The sequence below is a fragment of the Heterocephalus glaber genome, unplaced genomic scaffold, assembly GCF_053883595.1.
Source record: "Heterocephalus glaber isolate CG9 unplaced genomic scaffold, H.glaber_assembly_v1.0 deba00001442, whole genome shotgun sequence".
Lineage (NCBI taxonomy): Eukaryota > Metazoa > Chordata > Mammalia > Rodentia > Bathyergidae > Heterocephalus > Heterocephalus glaber.
Genome location: NW_028258296.1, coordinates 7,340,871 through 7,359,320, shown reverse-complemented (window position 1 = coordinate 7,359,320; position 18,450 = coordinate 7,340,871). Strand labels below are relative to the sequence as shown.

General features: G+C 40.1%; 1 protein-coding gene across 5 annotated transcripts in view; it reads left to right on the top strand.

The window, feature by feature from the left end:
• Window positions 1-18,450, top strand: part of Ankrd13c (ankyrin repeat domain 13C) — a 72,926-nt gene that overhangs the window by 34,211 nt on the left and 20,265 nt on the right. For all 5 annotated transcript variants that reach the window (XM_004841455.4, XM_021255549.2, XM_021255550.2 and 2 more), the window contains 5 exons: window positions 329-374; window positions 5,430-5,496; window positions 7,774-7,918; window positions 12,838-12,969; window positions 16,555-16,716. In XM_004841455.4, coding sequence (XP_004841512.1) covers window positions 329-374; window positions 5,430-5,496; window positions 7,774-7,918; window positions 12,838-12,969; window positions 16,555-16,716 — 552 coding nt within the window. The remainder of the gene's footprint in view (window positions 1-328; window positions 375-5,429; window positions 5,497-7,773; window positions 7,919-12,837; window positions 12,970-16,554; window positions 16,717-18,450) is intronic.

Below are 18,450 nucleotides of genomic sequence, written 5' to 3'. Positions count from 1 at the left end.
TTTTTGAGAAATGAAATTTTTAATACAAATTTAAATGTCTGTCGGTTTCAAATATATTCTTACATGTTTAATAGGTTCTTTTAAAACCTACCGGATGCATATTTTTCTTTGTAATTAATTATACTAGCATGTACTGTTGCAGTGCTTTAAGTGGAATCATTTTGATATTTTGTTCTTTCTCAGACTCTGAACATTAAAATCAGTATTATTTTCTATTCTTGTCTATGCACCAGTAATGATAATATTTTTAAGAAAAGCAAAATATTAAGCAGGTCTATGAGCTGTTAACAATGGTGCTTGTAGTAATTACTCATATTCCATTTTCCAGCTAGGTGATTTTTATCTGGAACTTCACTGGGATTTTCAAAGCTGGGGTGAGTGTGAGCTTTTTTACTCTGAAATATGTATTTATGCAGAGATAATCCATGCCAAAAGCTTATTTACATGCCTTTCTTAGCATAGCAAATTTGATGCGTACTAAGGAAAGTTATTTTTCATAACATTGAGTTTTATGAATATAAAGCCCTGTAGTAATACGTAATTATCCCAACTTAATCAGCATCTTTTATACTTCTTAAGTTTGAGAACTGTATTACAATTTTTAAAAACATTAAAATATGCTTAAAATTATAATTTAATGTATAGAATTTTCAGAGAAGAAGATATTTTTGGGATTAGTGGACTGTTTAAGAAAGTTGGAAATGTAGTACTTAGATCTCCAAATGTGAAGAATTTGGTTAATGTTACTTGATTATATTTTGTCATCTTTCAGTCATTTTGCTACTTACATAATTTATACAGCTACTGTCTTTACATACTATTTGGTTGTACACTGGTCCAATTATTTATGAAAGATGTTAATTTTGACCTAGATACTTTAGTCATTTAGTGATTTGCTGTAGCAAGGTGAGTCTACCCTCTAGTTTTAAAAAATGGTATGGAAGATCAAATTCAGGGGGTGCTACATCCCCAGCTCCCCCCACTGGCACCTGTTTTTTGTTTTTTTGGTACCGGGGATCGAACTGGGGACCTTGCGCTTGCGAGGCAGGCAGCGGAACCACTGAGCTAAATCCCCAGCCCCGGCACCTGTTTTTTGAAGATAGGTCTCTCTAGGTTGCCCAGGCTGACCTCATACTTGCTGTCCTGTCTCAGCCTCCCAAGTAGTTGGGATTACAGGCCTGTCCACAATAGCTTGCTTCTTGGCTTTTTAAAACATGAATCAGCTAGGGGGAAAACCTGCGTGTCTGAACAGGAAGTTTAGTATTAGTGACCTTATTTTAGTAACTAAACCATGAAATTTTGTTTTCATTAAAGATTTTAAAAAACGTTATCCATAAAGATTTGCGTATAATAAACTTTGGTATGGTTTGCAAAGCATCTGAATTATAATGTTTGTAACATAGTTATTTGACTGTTCAATAATATCCTCCCAAGTAATGATAGTAATTACAAATTGAGAAATATTTGAACTATATTACATTTTATATAACTTTGGGGAACTACGATGTGTGTGTCTTATATATGTTGTGATTATGTGTGTTATGTTTATAAATTATTACATTAATTTACTATATAATGCAGTATATTGTATTATATCTATTTACCTATTATTATAAGTGAGTGTTTCTTGTTCCTATCAAATAAGAAAAATAATGGACATTTCAGTTTTATGCCTGTGGGAGATCAATAAATACAACTATTTGAAACAGGTTATATTGTGATATTTATTAATCTTTAATGAAATTATGATATTCTCAAAATGCACTTGGGTTTGAAAATTGAGCTTCATTTTTTCACTTAGAAAATAGAAATCAGACAGTATACCTATAGTAGTAAAATTCCTGGCAAGTTTCCTGACTTAAACTTTAATTAGCACTACTTGTCATTTCTTCTTTTTTTTTTTTTTTTTTTTCGGTACCGGGGATCGAACTTGGGTCCTTGCGCTTGCGAGGCAGGTGATGGAACCACTGGGCTAAATCCCCAGCCCTGTCATTTCTTCTAATTCTTCTACATCTTCTGAAAAAGCAAATACAGCGATAAATCTGAAACCCATTAATACTTCTCTTTATTATATTAAAAGTTAGTAATTTTCTACCATCTTGAGAAGAAAGTTTTTGTTTCTTCTTAACTAGTAATACCTAAGTTTTCTACTAGCTGTATTTTCAACAGTCGTCCTCTCCCCCCACCCCCTAGCTTTTTAAGTACAAGTCAGACTTCTCCCAAGTAACAAAGTTACCAGCATTTAAAAAATCAGTCTTATGATGTGCACGTACTGTACAGTTCATAGGCTAACACCCATGTTATAGTCAGGCTATGTAGATTTTTTAATACAAAACTCACTGTAACCAGGGATGCAGCTCAGTGGCACCGTGCCTGCCTGGCAAGGGTGAGGTCCTGAGTTCGATCCCCAGTACCAAAAAAAAAAAGAAAATTCACGGAAAAAGTTTTGAACATTACAGAAGATGATCAGGTATTTTTAATTTTCCCAGTACTGCTTTCCAGTGGCTCCGCTCAGGTCTTCTGTGAATACCTTCAGATCCTTTTCAGTGTTTGAAAGTGTGTGTATACACACATGCAAATAAATGTCTCCTTAGTTTCTGTCCCTCATGGGATTATCATACTGTACGTCCCACAAGTTGCTGTTTTTACTTCCTGTATTGCAGACATCTTACCACGTTTGCATACCTGTAGTGCTTTACTCATTGGAACATTGTGTCACACTTTATGGCGTGGAAGAGTAAGGTTTTCCTCGTGTGTTTCTTCCTTAAACTTAGGATTTTAAATTCTAAATGTAAGCACTTCTTTCCTACATTGTTAAAACTCTAGCTCATTGAGCTAGTTTCTGCTTCAACAAAATTATTCATGGTCTAGTTATTCTGATAGTCTTATTTTGCCTTCATACCTTGTATATTATTCAGAGGTCCTGGTGTCCTGGAATGCACAGAAAAAGACATTTGTAGTAGCTCCATGTAATAGTAGAGCTCCAAGTCAGATTGATCTAAAGCCTAAGTATGTTTTTTCTCCTCTTCTAGATCCGAGTCCAGAGTTGGGGATGTATCTGAGTATGAGTGGTGGTTTAGCATGTGTAGGGCCCTGGGTTCAGGATCTTCCCTGCAGGAAGAAAGGAAAAGACCCCAGTACTGTTTGGTTGCCCTAAAGTGCATTATCCACTAGACAGTGTTGGCTCTTTAACTGATTTTCTTCATAAACATTAGTGGATTAAATTCTAACATAGTCAGTTTATCTTCCTGAATAAAATGTTATAAAATTTTTTAAATGGCATTTCAGTTATATGAAGAGATATAAATGTATATAATCACGTCTGAATTGTATTTGCATCTCCAGTTGTTAAAACTATATTATAAGCATTGTTTAATCGAATTCATGACACAACCCCTGAGGTACTTGTCAAAAAGTATCTCTTCCTTGAGAATTTAATTTTGACATAAAAACGTCAGCACTTCTGTTTCATAGTTAAAGTGATTTTAGTGATTTAACGTCAAAGCTATGATAAATGCCATGTCACCACTGAGAACTAAACCCTTTGGCTTCTATTTAGCCCAGATACTTCTGACTTAAAAAAACTCTATTATTAGATTTGTTGATAAACCTTTTTACTGAACTTCTGGAGTTTTCCCCCTTGTCAAGACCCATTGTTAGAGGGGCGAAGTCAGTGCGGCTTTGCAAGCCTGTAATGCCAGCACTCTGGGCAGCTGAGAGAGGAGGACTGCCAGTTTGAGCCCTTCCTGGCCAATTTAGCAAGAGCTGGCCTCCAGAGGGGAGGGCGCTGGGATGAGCAGATGCGCTCACTGCAGAGGTGCAGGGTTCAGACTGCAGTACTGAAAGACAGGCAAGCCGGAAGTAAAGGGAAACAGGGAATACTGAGATCAGAGCAGCTTACTCTTTCTCATGCTGGTTTTTATGTTCCCTCATTGGAGAAAGTAGGCTCAAAGTTAATAGCAAGTCTGAAGGCGCTTGAATTATTTGAGCCCGGGTTGTCAGACATAGAAAACCTGTGAATTGGAATCAGAAGTACTGGCTCATGAAGTCATTGCAGAATTGGGACAGTGTATATTATGTATCTTTTAAATGCATTAAGAGCTAGCAGATTTTTAAAAAAATTTTTTGCTTGATGATTTTCCTTCATTTTTTCCCTTGACTTTTGCTCCTCAATCCCAGCTTGTTTTCTGTCTGCTTTTCCATCTTCCTGTTCTGATTTTTGCTAAGTGGGTAATGGTATATGATAGTAAATTTTGTTTTTATAGATAATCATAACTACTGCAGAACATGTAATAAGTTCAATGAACTTATAGTGTTTGTGTCTACTTCTAATCATCTTTGGTTTGTTTTACAACAAATATGTAGGACAGACCTAATTAATAAACATGAAGGAAGAGCTTTGATCTTTTACAGATTTGCACTATTACTGCTTTTCCTAGCTTTTGTTCAAAAAAGGAAAAGTTTTATCAGAAAATGATTTCTTATATCTTTTGACTTAGGGTACTTATGTTTCCTCTGGATAATAAACTTTTTATTTTTATACTAACAATGTCAAGGAAGCTGTCTTTGATGTTGGAAATCATTTTGGATTAAATGCCCTCTAAGGATATAAAAGAGCCATTGATGCATTCAGTATGCCGTTAGTGTTATACTAGAAAATATACTTTTGAAAACATTAACTAAAGAGTACTTAATTTTCTTTTAGTGTCTCTTTTAAAAATAGCTTTTAGTTTTCTGTGAAACTTTTTTTCTACCTCATTAATTTATCACCCATTTAACACCCACTGAATTTTATAAGAGCTACATGTAATAGTTCTCACACATACATATAAAGCCTTACTTATCTATGTGATATATGACATGGCCTTCATTTCAAGAATTTTGAGCTTCACTTTTTTGTGTGTGTGCATGGTAGTTTACTACAGCCTGTGATGCAGATTTATTCATCTGTAGAATAACTTCTGTTTGGCAAAACATAATAGTAAATAATTTAAACTACCGGAGTATAACTTGTGATATGGATATGAGTTAGAGAATAGGATATGAGTAATAGGTAAATAGTATGTTTCCATTTTATACATTTTGAAACTGAGGGACAGCAAACAGCCCAGGCGTATCTTTGGGTTCAAACTTAAACTCAGCTCTTGGTTCAAAGATGTCTCTGTTACCCACATTGCTTTCCCGATGTTTTTCCAGATTATACTGAACGGGCCTAAGTCCTCTGTTTCCCGGTCGAGGAGGATTTAGTAGTTGACACTTCAGGTTGCTCAGAATTGCTTTATGTTATGTTTAAGTGGGAAAATACTGTTTTAAAGGAAATTATTTTAATTTGGTGAATTAGTAAAATATTTTTTATTACTCTTTTAAAAGCTTATAAATGTCTCAGAATTTAGGTAGTTATTTTTTGCCTTTTGTTTTTTAAAATACAGTGCCTTTACTTTCCCGAATTCTGCCTTCTGATGCATGTAAAATATACAAACAAGGTATCAATATCAGGTAAGGCGATTTCATTCTTTTTTTCTTCTGAGTAAAGGAAAATTGAGATTTAGAGGAAATTTTCTTCCTGAATCCACAGTTTTATATGTTTATAATAACTTTAAAATGCTGTAATGTATTCAAATACTTCACTCATTTGAGACATAGTATAGATAAGGAATCAAAGGCCTAAAATCTTGACTGAAGGGAGGATACAGTTTTTACTCTGCTATAGGCCATACAGTAGGCAGGGAGGAAAGTGAGCGGAACGGAAGATTTGAGATGGTCACTTTCCTGACGTCGGACTTCTTAAAGGCAGAAGGACATCCTAGGAAGACCAGTTCTTGCCTTTTTCTCCATCGCTTCCATAATCCTCCCTTCCCTGCTTACGTGTCCATGTGTCCATCTAGTCATCTATTCAGCCATCTGTCCAGGAGTGAGGACTGAAAGGCTCATTTCATTGTCTCCAGTTCTCTTCCTTTTATAACTAACATTGATTTTTGGATCTGACTTTACTCATTTCATAATTTTATTTTTGTCTTTACCTTTAGTCTGATAACATAGGCATATTTACACATGGCATGTAGGTAAATTATGTAATCCTAATTAGTTCAATAGGCCTCTGTATCTTGATAAATATGTATTTATGGTACGTGCATACATGTGCATGTTATAAAATTTGTAAAATTTGGCGTATTTGTGTTTCTACATTTCCAGATGAATTTGAGTGTGTAGGGGTCTAGAAGTAGAAAAGGCTGGAGGGGATTGATTCATGTAAAATTCATTTATAGGTGCAAAAAGTGCAAGAGAATTTATAAGAACATTTTACAAAAAAAGATCTGTTCATCCTTGATGTTATCAGCAACCCATGTTTTATAGAGAAAGGAAATAAATGAGCCTCCTCCTCCTTGGGCCCATGCACAGTGATGATGAGCCATACTCAGTAGCACAGGGAGCAGGCCGCTAGGAGTGGGCCAGGAGCTAGCATTCAGCTCTGAAGCGGTAGGGAGGCCTCGCCCCATAGAGATTGCTGAGCTGTGCTCCTAGGGCTTCTTGATTGCACTCTGAGGGTTTGACTGTTTCATATGGCACATACAGTATGTGTGCATCTGCATCCGGTAACTGGCTTTTTTGGTCTGGTCACCTCTGTTATCATAGTGTAACTATTAATAATATAATCTCCAAAGTCATTAGTTTTGATGATAAATCATATGTAATCCTAGATGTTCTTTTGTTGCAACATGCAAGCTAGGTTCCATATTTCCGCTTTTCCTGTGTAGGGAAGCAGGAATGCTAACCCACTTTACTTTGTCCGTGACGAGAACTGAGAAACCCAGGAAGTAATGAGTTCTGATAGCTGTGTTAGAAATTCAGCAAGCAGTGTGGCCTCTCCCAGAGACTTAGGGACTTCCTGGGTGTGATCAGCACCTCCTGACAGCTAAGCCACACAGTTTCTTAGATTAAGTGCTGTGTGTTTTGAGCAACATTTCAGCCAGGGTGCATCTGATCTGGTGACCTAGGAAGCCTTGTGTAAGCTGAAGCACTTTTGGGTACTTGTAAACTTTTTATTATAGTATTTTCCTTAATTTCAATAATTAATGACTTGTGAAATTCTGTCCAAGACCAGCCCATGGGTTAGACCCTGCCAGGGCCAGAGTACCGAAGAGCACCACGAATAGGCAACTGTGTGACTAGAAGCGCTTGGCACAGGATGACTCTAGGGCTTAGGGGCTGTGGAACGTTCACTGGGAAAGAGAACACTGGCCCGGACCTGGAAAGTCTAACAGCAAGGCCGGGCTTTTCAGTCGGTTAAGTGATTGCTCAAGTTGAAGGATGAAGTCAGGTTTGCTATCAGAAGATAAGACAGCAAGCCTGGGTGTGCACTGGAAAGCACTCCTTAATCCAAGTTTGCGGCCGCGTATTGCTGCGCTCCCCTGCCATGTACAGCTGGGGACACGGACAGAGCGCCTTTGCTTTGCTGTCCTCCCCGTGGAAGTCACTTTATTGAGTGGCTGCAATAAGGGGAATGGTTGGAAATACAGGTACAGAAAGGGAGATATTTCAACCGTGGGGGAACTTTTTTCTTACTGGGTTAATGAAGTATATGTTTAGTAAAGTGAAACATACATCTTAAAAAATAAGTTTTAAATAAAATATTTTAATTTAGCTTTTATATATAAATTTAAATTTGAAATATGGTATTGGCATCTTAGTGTGTTTTGAAGGCAAAAATTTGTTTACTAATTCATGAAGTTTTCTCAGAACTGTGTCAGTTTCTTACCCATTGATCTCTCACAGGCTCAACACGACTCTCATAGACTTTACTGACATGAAGTGCCAACGAGGGGATTTAAGCTTCATTTTCAATGGGGATGCGGCACCCTCTGAATCTTTTGTAGTATTAGACAATGAACAGAAAGTTTATCAGCGAATACACCATGAGGTGAGCACGCCGTCTTACCAGTCAAAATAAAGTGTGTGTTTAGCCAAGCCTCTGTGTAATCAGTGTTAAAAGCATAAGGTGTAGCTGAGATGGTTTATTTCCAGAGCTTTCCCTTCCTTTACCTCTGGTCTGTAACGTTGCTGACCTCTGCCTCCTTCGTGTGAACACCTTTGGCTATTTCTGTGCTCTGCTCTTCTTAAGTCTTTGGCTCACGTTTCTTCATCTATCCTCTTATGGTTCAGCATCATCTACCTTCTGTCACGATGGCTCTTCCGCTACTGCCATTGAAAATCCATAATATTTATCCTTTGTTTCCTTTCCCTCCTGTAAACCAAAGAAAAATTGGTAGCCCTGCAAGTGATTTTTAAATCAATTTTTTTTGTCACTGGTGTTTTTATTTTGCCTTTGTTTTTATCACTTCCTTTCCCCATGTTATCACGTCCTTCACCACAACCATTTGCTTCTTCCTTGTATCTCCCAGGTGAGCCTTTCATACCGTTGTATCCATGGACAAGACCTCACCCTTGTGTGTGCACTACTGAAATGAGTATTCAGCAATGGAGATTTAGAAAGATGGGACAATAAAGGAAGGATATTTCTTGTAGAGGAAACAGGATGAGTACAGGGAAGTAGAATAAGAATAGTCTGTTTTAGCCGGAGATCTAGCTCAGTGGTTTCGCTGCCTGCTGCGCAAGCGCAAGGACCCAAGTTTGATCCCCAGTACCAAAAAAAAGAATAGTCTGTTTGAGATTCAGAAAGGAGATTTATCTGAGTGCAGTGAAGCTTTCTTTATTGAATGAGAAGGTAGTTTACGAAAGGCCTTAAAACCCAGAAAAGAGGACTTGGGACCTGCTGCAGCTGGCAACAGTGTTACAGACTATTAAAGAAGGCATCGGCTTGATCAAAATTTAGTTGAAATCATTGTATATATTTCTTTCACTTAACTCAGGGATTTATCAAGGATCTAATAAATGCTAGACCCCCTAGATGCCCTGTGTACCAGTATTGTATTAATGTTGAGACAGTTACCACCATGTATTAAGCAGTGATTGCAACATACTGGTATTATAATATAAGTGTTTTACAGATTTCCTCATTAACTCCTTAAAATAACCCATCAAATAAGGCAGTATCTCCTTTTGCAGATAGCCGGTCAGGGCTTGGAGGTGGTAAGGTCAGACGCCAGGGTGCAAGGCGGGAGCTCATGCGGCTACTCACTCCGGAGGTGTAGGAAGTGAGAGACAGCTTTTCAAGAATGGCGTTTCAGGAATTGCTGGTAGTGTGAACGTAGTTGGGAAGAAGGAATGTTCGGGGTTGAGTGTAGTGATGCTGGCCGAACCTGTGGATCAGTGGTATCGCTGACCCCTGGGCCTTCGGTTTGGGTTTAGGGGCTATTCATTGCAAGTCCATTGCCAGAATCCGTGTACTTGCTCTGTCCGGTCTAGTAGACTTTTCTGAAATATTTGCTATTATTTGGTCACTCAGATCTTGAAATTTTCATTTTCTTTGGATTTGACTTTGGTCAGTTGTTGCTTTTACTTCTCTTTATTTCCCTTTTGTTTTTCTCTGCTTACTCTTTAAATAGTGATGTGCCCTTATGTGCAGAGTTTTACAAACTGAGCCCCCGTGGCTTCACTGGCTTCCTTCCCCTCACAACTGGGGACTCACGGACGTCCTGCTGTCCCAGATCCCTGTGCGTGGAGCCCAAGTTGCTGTCCCTGCTGTCCGATTCCTGACGAGAGTTCCGCGGGTCTCCCAAATCCTTTCAGATTCTCCTTACTTGGCAAGAACATCGCTGTTTTCTCCCCAGGGCTGCCCTTCCCTGCCTCCCCTCCTGGGTGAATGCTGGAGTTCTTCTGTTCTGTTCAGTCAGAAGCTGGAGTGACATCTCTCGTAATCCACATTTCCTCATGTGGACACGTCAGGTTACTTCTGTTTCTGTGTCTTATGATTAGTCCTTTTACTTCCCACGATGACCTGATGGACTCAATAGGTCTCAGCGCCTTAGTGGTCTCCTGGCTCCCTTCTGAGGAGTGCTGAACTTGAAGAACAAATTTATGAGGCCCACTTTCCTTAAAGACACTTTAGGGTTCCTCATTACTTAAGAGTGCAATGCAAACTCCTTAGCAAGCCATGTTTCTTTCTGTGCCCTGACTTTTAAACTCACTTTCCTTGCTCTCTTATTTAAATTAAGTTAAAAAAATTCTTTTTCAGTACTGCGAATTGAGCCAAGGGCCTTTGCAGCTCTTTGGTTGTTGTTGTTTTATTTTTTTGAGACCAGATCTTGCTATGTAGTCTAGGCTGGCCTTGAATTCACTGTGTAGCCCACGCTGGCCATGAACTCCAAGCAGTCCTCCTGCCTCAGCCTCCCCAGTGCTGCGATTGTAAGCATACGGCAGCCACAGTGCTTGGCTCCCCAGCTCCTTTTACACGTTTTTAAAGGGTCTAAGTTCCTCAGTGTGGGCTCAACTGGGATCCTTGTGCCTCAGCCTCCCTAGGTGCTGTGCTTAACTCTGCCTGCTTAGCTGTCTTCTTACCTTGGTATTTTAGGCACTGTACTGAGCTTGTCAGCAGGTTTTCAGATGTGCCAGGCTATTTAGGACTTCATATTTTTGTTCACGTTGTTCCTGCTTCTGGACCTAGAATGCCTGTTTTGCATTTTCACACCCAAGGCCACCTTCTTAGTGCCCGTCCTCCCTTGCCACGTGACCATTGTTTTATTTTACGCTTTTACTGAACCTGGAGCTGCAGAGCTTCTAAATATATACTTACTACAGCTTTCTCCGCGTGTGGCTATGCTCCTCAGCGGCCATGGCTTCTGCTTGGTCTCTGGTACCAACCACAGCAGTCAGGCATGGGCCAGGCCCAACGAGGCAGACGTTGGAAATAAGCACTGTAGGCGTGCGGCTGTGACCCTGGGCCTCCGGGGCTGCCTGGCTCCCCTCCTCTGTTACTGGAGCTCACGGCAGGTCCAGTGCGGTTCTGTCTACAGAGGCCGTGCCGGGGGTTGGCCTGCCAGGTGCAGGTCGCCGGCCCCAGTTCTAGACTTTCCGAGGCTTGCTGAGTCCTCTGACTTCTAGAATGTTCAGCGACAGCAGGACGGCCAAGAGCAGCAGCTGAGTTGGAACTTGACAGTGAAAGAAACCGGTAGGGCTGGGCTGAGTGACAGCCTTGATCACCGGAGGGATGGTGCGTGCGTGCGTGTATTGTCCGAGATTCAGGAAAGCTAGTTTTGAGCAGTAATTGTTAGGGCAGAAAATACAGCAGTATCTTCACATTCCCGTGTTCTGCGGCCTCAGAGTCAATCAGCAGTAGATCTAAAGTAGTTTAAAAATCCACCTGTGCCCAAAGGTGCAGACTTTTTTCTTGTCATTGTCCTTTGAACAATGTAACAGCTATCGACACAGCATGGATACTGTATGCAATGTTGCTCGCCATGTGCAGAGGACTCAGAGTGCATGCGAGGGTGTGTGGACTCCGCCCTGCAGACCCGGGAGGACTGCTCTGGTGCCCCAGGCGGCGCCCGCCCCCTGCAGCCCCGAGGTGCGACACCGTTTCTGATCCCAGAACTGAGTTCTGAGTGTTTCTCTGAAAAGTGTTTTCAGTACAGACATATTTCTTCCTAGCCAGTGGTGTGTGTGTGCGCACACTCACACACTTTTCTTTCAAGAGGAAGAAAGCTGTAAGGAGGAAGGGGCGCGGCGTGGGAGGTGAGAGAGCCGGGGCTTCACACTGGCCCCGGGGAGCTGGCGCAGTGCGCCTTCCTGTTCCACCAAAGTTGTTTGTCTCGTTTTGTTCATAAAAAATTGTGTTCAGAATGGCTGTACGTTACCTAGGGATATGTTCTCACACCTCGCATAAGGTCAGATGTTCTATTGGGTGGAGGAAATGATAAGATCCCAAGCCCTCGCTCTAGTTTTCTGTGGACTCGAGGTAGAAGAAGGGACCGCATCTCAGCGAGGGAGGTGGCGCAGAACAGAAATAAGCCTCGGCCCGGCCACAGCGGAAGGGAGTGGAGAACAGAGCTTCTGGCCGCTGCGCCCGAGTGGCTGCTCACTGCTGGGCAGCCCTCGCGGTGCTGCCTCAGACCAGGCTCTGCCGGCTGTGAAGCAGAACCTCACCCTCCTTGCTCGCTGTTCGGGCCCGGCCCGTATGCAGGCACGAGCTTTCCTTTCTTCCCGCATGAAAAATAATGATCGCACAGTTGTTTTGTACCGGCACTGGGGCCCATGTAGAGGATAAAACCCGGAGCAAGGCTGCTATTAAGTTTAGAAACCCTGGGCTGATATTCATGGATTTCTTTCCTTTCTGTTAGAAATATACAAAAGCCCCATTCCCTCTTCTCCTCCTGCTCCCCTTAGATTTTACTGAAAAGGAAAGACTCAGATGACAGTGATGGGTTTTTGAATTTAAAAATACCTCAAGTCAGATCCTCTGTATTTATAGAAAGCAACAGCTGCTTATGGGCAGTTTGTCTCAGGTCTTCAGCACTCTTATTTTTTTTTGGTACCGGGGATCGAACTCAGGACCTTGCGCTTGTGAGGCAGGCGCAGTGCCACTGAGCTAAATCCCTGGCCCTTCAACGCTCATCTTAATCCCTTAAGGTTGCTCTGCAGACTTCATAGTTTCGTAGGAGGTAAATCTCATGCTATTATATAACTGTAAGAATAGTGTATCGTATGTGTCCAGCTTTTACAGATTGGTAGTCATAATTCTAATTTACTAGAGAAGATACTAGGTTAAATGAAATGTAAACATTTGTGTTTTGAATAAGTAGCACTTCACATTATTAGGAAACGATCCTTTTTGTCTTCTGAAATCTGTAGTATTATAATTGTTACTATTCTCACATGTAGCACATTGTAATAACTTTTGAAGAAAACCTAGATTCTTACATTTAACCTTTCTGCCCACTCTAGGAGTCAGAGATGGAAACAGAAGAAGAGGTTGACATTTTAATGAGCAGCGATATTTACTCTGCAACTTTATCAACCAAATCCATTTCTTTCACGCGTGCCCAAACTGGATGGCTTTTTCGCGAAGATAAAACAGTATGTACAAACCTAGATTTTTAAAGTTTAAAATTGGTATTTAATGTGGCTCAAATAATGTGATGGCTGTGCAGGAGAAAGTAGATTACTGAATTTTCTTCAGGTAGTTTATTCTCTCTCCCTAGAATCCAGAGAGGTAATTGTAATGTTTTGCAGAGTTGGAAAAGCCAGAAGAGAAAATTTACCTCATTTGGATTGAATGTTAGACGGAATTTTGTTGGCTGCCTTCTTAAAGATTTTTACCTGATTCCACTATATATTCTACTTCATTCCAAAAACAGAGCACAAAGAGGAATACACTTGATTTCTCTAGATTTTTTTTTTCCCCTCCTCACTTTCAGACTTCTAAATCCATTTACTTATTTAGTATCTGTTTCTCATGTTCTTTATAAACTCAGATTAAATAAGCTCATATTTCTACAACACTGTCATTAAATTTCAGTTTAAGCTTCTACATTAGTGAGTTGTGAATTCTTTCCCTAATTTCCATTGCATCTGTCGACAAGAGGCTGTGAAAGACTCTTCAAAATATATTCAACTTGTAAATAAGGAGAGAAAGAGGGGTCAAAGGGAGAGGAGGGGAATGGGGAACCCCCCCTCCCCAAAAACCCAAAATGTATTGAAAAATTTTTTAATGAAATGTATAAGAAGTATTTTTATAAATTTTTAAACTTAACTTCAAGAATTGTCAGGTGAGAGCCAAAATTCACTTGTAGCAATTATATTTTCATTGTATGGGAGAAATGAATGTATTTGCAAGGGAAAAGCAACCAACCAAGCTGTATTAGGATTCTCTGAGAAACAAAATGCGTAAGAGAGAGAAAGAAGTGGAGAAGGAGGAGAGGGAGAAGCTGGTCACATGGCTCGTGTGATTGCAGGAGCAGGCAGCCTGAGACCTGTGCAGCAGTCCTGCTGGAAACTCAGAGCAGAGTCCATGTGGTCTTGAGCCAGAAATCTGCAGGCTGGAAACTCGGGCAGGGTTTCTGTGTTGCAGTTTTGGGGCAGAATTGCTTCATCCTCAAACTGTCTCTGCTGTCGATGGGTAGACGAGGCCAGCCTCAGTGTGGGGGTCGGTCTGCTGAAGCAGTGTCAGCCACTGCGGTGAAACCCCTGCACACATCTTAGTGTGTGTGTGTGTGTGTGTGTTCATTAGTACGTCTCTGCAGCACAGTGATTCCACTCCTGTGGAGAGTTGGTACTTGGACATCACACATCTTAATTCTTTGTCGTCCTCGCTCCCTCCTTTTCTTCCCCCTCCCTGTGTCTCTCAATCCCCTTCCCATTTGATCAAGAGCCACTTCCCTATTTCCTGCGATCTGTCTACTCTTCTACTGTTTAGTTATAGTTTAGGTTTCTCATACGTGATACAACATCCTGACTGGCACCCGGGCACCCGAGCATGGCCAAGTTAATGTACAGTATAATTAACCACCATAAAACTTTACGCGTAGTGCTGAGAATTCTCCCTCATCCATCCCTGCAATCCCAGAACCCTTTGCTCACGGTTATCAGTTTATGTTTGTAGCTTTGTTTGATGCTTAATTTTTCATAAAGTGTCATACCTGTTGCTTTGCAAATAGGTCTTTTTAGCTCCTTACAATATGATAGAAGCCCTTTCTTATTAGTCCATGTAGTGCTTCTTCACTCTGAAAAATACACAGGTGGGTGTGGTGGCACACACCTGTGATCCCAGTAGGCTGAAAGCTGAGGCAGAAGGGTTACTGCGAGTTTCAGGTCAGCCTGGGCTACAAAGCGAGGCCCTGTCTCCAAAATAAAAACATAATATAATATTCCATACTATAAGTGTATTGTAATTTGTTTATCTTATTTTGGAACATTAAGATAAACATTTGTGTTCAGTTTTCTGCCGTATGAATGATGTTGTATTTACTGTCTTTTTTGCATTGTCAATTACAGGTAGCAAGAAATGAATGGCTGGATTATGGGAACTATATATACTTAATACTTTTATATATACTTAATATATATACACTTAATACTTTTTTTTTTTTTTTTTGGTACCGGGTATCAAACTTGGGAACTTGCACTTGTGAGGCAGGCGCCGGAACCACTGAGCTAAATCCCCGGCCCTTATATACTTAATACTTTTATTGATAATTTATATTCAGTAAGTGTTTTTTTCATTACAGTGGACCCTTATGAACTTGATTGGTTCCCCAGGGCTGGTTGTAACTAAGTCAGTACAGCTGAGATCTGGATGTTTACCTGGGTACACGCTGTAGATAACAAGAGGCAGATGAATCTTCATTAACCTAATTAACCCAAGTTGTTCGTATGTCAGGCTGGTTGTAACTTGAGGCTCCACTGTGTATAGTTTCAAAAATTGATTATATTATTACTACCTAGCCACAGGTAAATTCTATCTATGAGCTCTAGATTCATCGATTTTCCTCTAAGCCTGTTTGGCAACAAATGGCATCATAGGACTCCAGGTTGTAAGATCCTACATTGCAGTCCATTTGTTAGCCGACTCTTATGTCTGTACTCTGTTCTTCTGGACAGCATTAGATGCATCTTCGAGAGAAGATAAAAATTGAAACTTCTGCTCATCTAGTGCTAAGCAGCTCAGAGCTCTTGAACAGCATCTAGGTGTCTCCCTTAAGTCTCTGGCAGGTAAGGGGGGAGTCAGCCATGCTTCTTGTTCCCAGTTTGTAGGTAGAAACTGGTGCAAACTGCTCTTCTTTCTGGTGACAAATAAGGAGGCCCCAAAGCAGGGTGCACCTGCAAACAAACCCTAAACACACAGTTCTGGGTTGCTGGCACACGGCAGCAAGTTGGAGACTAAGTCATTTGCTTGCAGCAAGAAGTGAGAAGCTTGTTTTCAGTGGGCTACTGATTTCTTTGTGAAGTAAGGTATTTGAAACCCAGAGCACCAGTGGGAATTCTAGAAGTGACAGTCCATGCTGAAGGATCAGGAATACTTCACTGGAGAGGAGTAACCACTCTTCTTGTCTTTTATGACACTCAAGTTTCCCTGTCCTCAACCCATAATTTAAACCACTAATTGTATGAGAGTGAGCAAGCCCACTTTATTTTCTCTTCCTTTTCTGAGAGCAGGAAGCAGCTATAATGTGAGGTTTAGTCCTGGTAGAGAAGAGAGAATTGGAGCAGGTCATCCATGCTAGTTACACTAGAGGTTGCTGTGTGAGTCGGACTGTTTATTTTTGTTCCACTTCTTTTCTGTCTATAAAATGGGAACAGTGTTAGCCCTGACTCCTCCTTTGTAGTCAGGACATTTGACTGTTTTAGTAAAGTTTTCAGATAGCTTTGGGCTACTTGAGAGTAGATTATAAAAGAATACTAAGTTATATTTTTATTTGGACTCAGCTCATTTTCAGATTACTTACTATACATGTTTGTGTGTTTTAAATTTTCCTTTATAAATCGGAAATGTATAATTGTATGCATTTTTAACTTAATAGAATATATAAAATAATTTGATCATTTTAAGTACTAAAGGAATATTTTCATCTACGTATTACATGTTTATGGAGAATATTATCTCAAGACTTCTAAAAATCTAAGACAAACTTTATTATTTTGGAATATTTGATTTTGTTTTAGGAAAGAGTAGGAAACTTTTTGGCAGACTTTTACCTGGTGAATGGACTTGTTTTAGAGTCCAGGAAAAGAAGAGAACATCTCAGTGAAGAAGACATTCTTCGAAATAAGGCCATGATGGAGAGTTTGAGCAAAGGCGGAAACATAATGGAGCAGAATTTTGAGGTATTGTGTTTACTTCTCCTGATTGATAGTTGTCTAAGGAGCAAGGGGGTAGAGTTCATTCTTGGAATTTGAGAAGTTTACCTAAATACACTCACAAGTTTTTTTGCTATGTAGGTTTTACCTTTTGTTTTTCTGTGCATCTTCATTTTCTTTATGCCATTAGCATGAATAAGAAAAGGAAAAAATGGCTTTTGGCATTTTTTGTGAATCTGTACTTGGTCATCGAGGCTTCATTAATACATAGATTAAGATAATTTTGTAAGCAGGAAACCCAGTGTTATTTTTTACTTCATGTTTGTTGATGGTCTTCTGTTGCATCAGAATCTGCTGCTTTGAAGGTCCAGCAGAGACCTACTTTATGAAGTCATCCCTTGGCCTGTGCAGTTGTGTTCAGGTTTTTTTTGGTACCAGGATCAAATTCAGGTCCTTGTATTTGCTGGGCAGGCGGCGGCGAAACCACTGAGCTAAATCCCCAGCCCTTGTGTTCAGGTTTTGAATTGAGCATGTTTATTGGAAACATGTTATATGCAAAGATTGTGATAGTAAGGACAGGGGAGGGAGAATTAGGAAATAAAGAGGGACATGCACTACGATAACTTCCTGCCTACTTCCTAAGGTGAATTGGATGGATTCTTAAATTTTCTTTGGCAATTTTAGATTTACAAATAAGGTAGAATAGCAAAGAATTCCTCATACCCATCATCAGGATTCCCCACTTGGTAACATTTTACTACATTTGTATCGCACTGCTTTTCAAACTGTAGAATAGGGTCCTCTCAGTAGATTATGAAATTAATGTAATGGGCCATGGTCACCATTTAAAAAAATTTGTGTATAAATAAGTCCTAGAAAAAAGTACAGCACATCTCACATAGTAAGATTCATTGCTACTTCATGAAATGATGGTTTCAAGGTTGTGTAAACATTCATATGTGTGAGTGCTGGATTGATGTGTAATCTGAGTCGCAGTCATAGAAAGATGAAAGGTGACTAACAAAGAGACTTGAATTCCCACAGCTGAGTCTTTCCCTTATGTATTGTTCCAGCTTGTATGTTTCAGAGGTGGAAAAACTTCCCAGGTAGTATGCCAGGTTCCAGTTAATTTGTAGTAACCAATGGTAACATCTTACAAAGCAGTTGAACAAGATTACAACCAGAATACTGGCATTTGTGGTTAGGACATTGAATATTATTTCTGTCAGCACAAGATGCCTCCCTTGTGTTTCTCTTTTATAGGCAAACCTGTTGCCCTGACCCCTCTCTGTTTCTTTAATGTTGTTAATTCCAGGATATTCTATAAATGAAACCATCACTCTATGTAATCTTCTGAACCCCGCCCCCCCCAGCATAATTCCCTGGTCATTCATCCAAGGTGTGTATAGCAATAGAAAGCCTGGTCCTTGTATTGCTGAGTAGTATTCCATAGTATTAATGCACCACATGTTGTCTAACCATCTCCATTGGGGAACATCTGGGCTGTTGCCAGGTTTTGGGCCATTATGAATCAAGCTGCCATAAACACTGACCTATAGGTTTTAGTATGAACATAATTCTTCATTTCCCTGGGATAAATGCCCAAGAGTAAAGTTGCTGTGTCATACTGTAGTTGAGTGTTTTTAGTTTTATAAGAAGATGCCAAAACGTTTTCTACCTTACACTTCCATCGGCAGTTTATGAATGATCTGATAGATGTATGCTGCTCTTCATTTCCTTCTGGACAGAATCTAACTCATA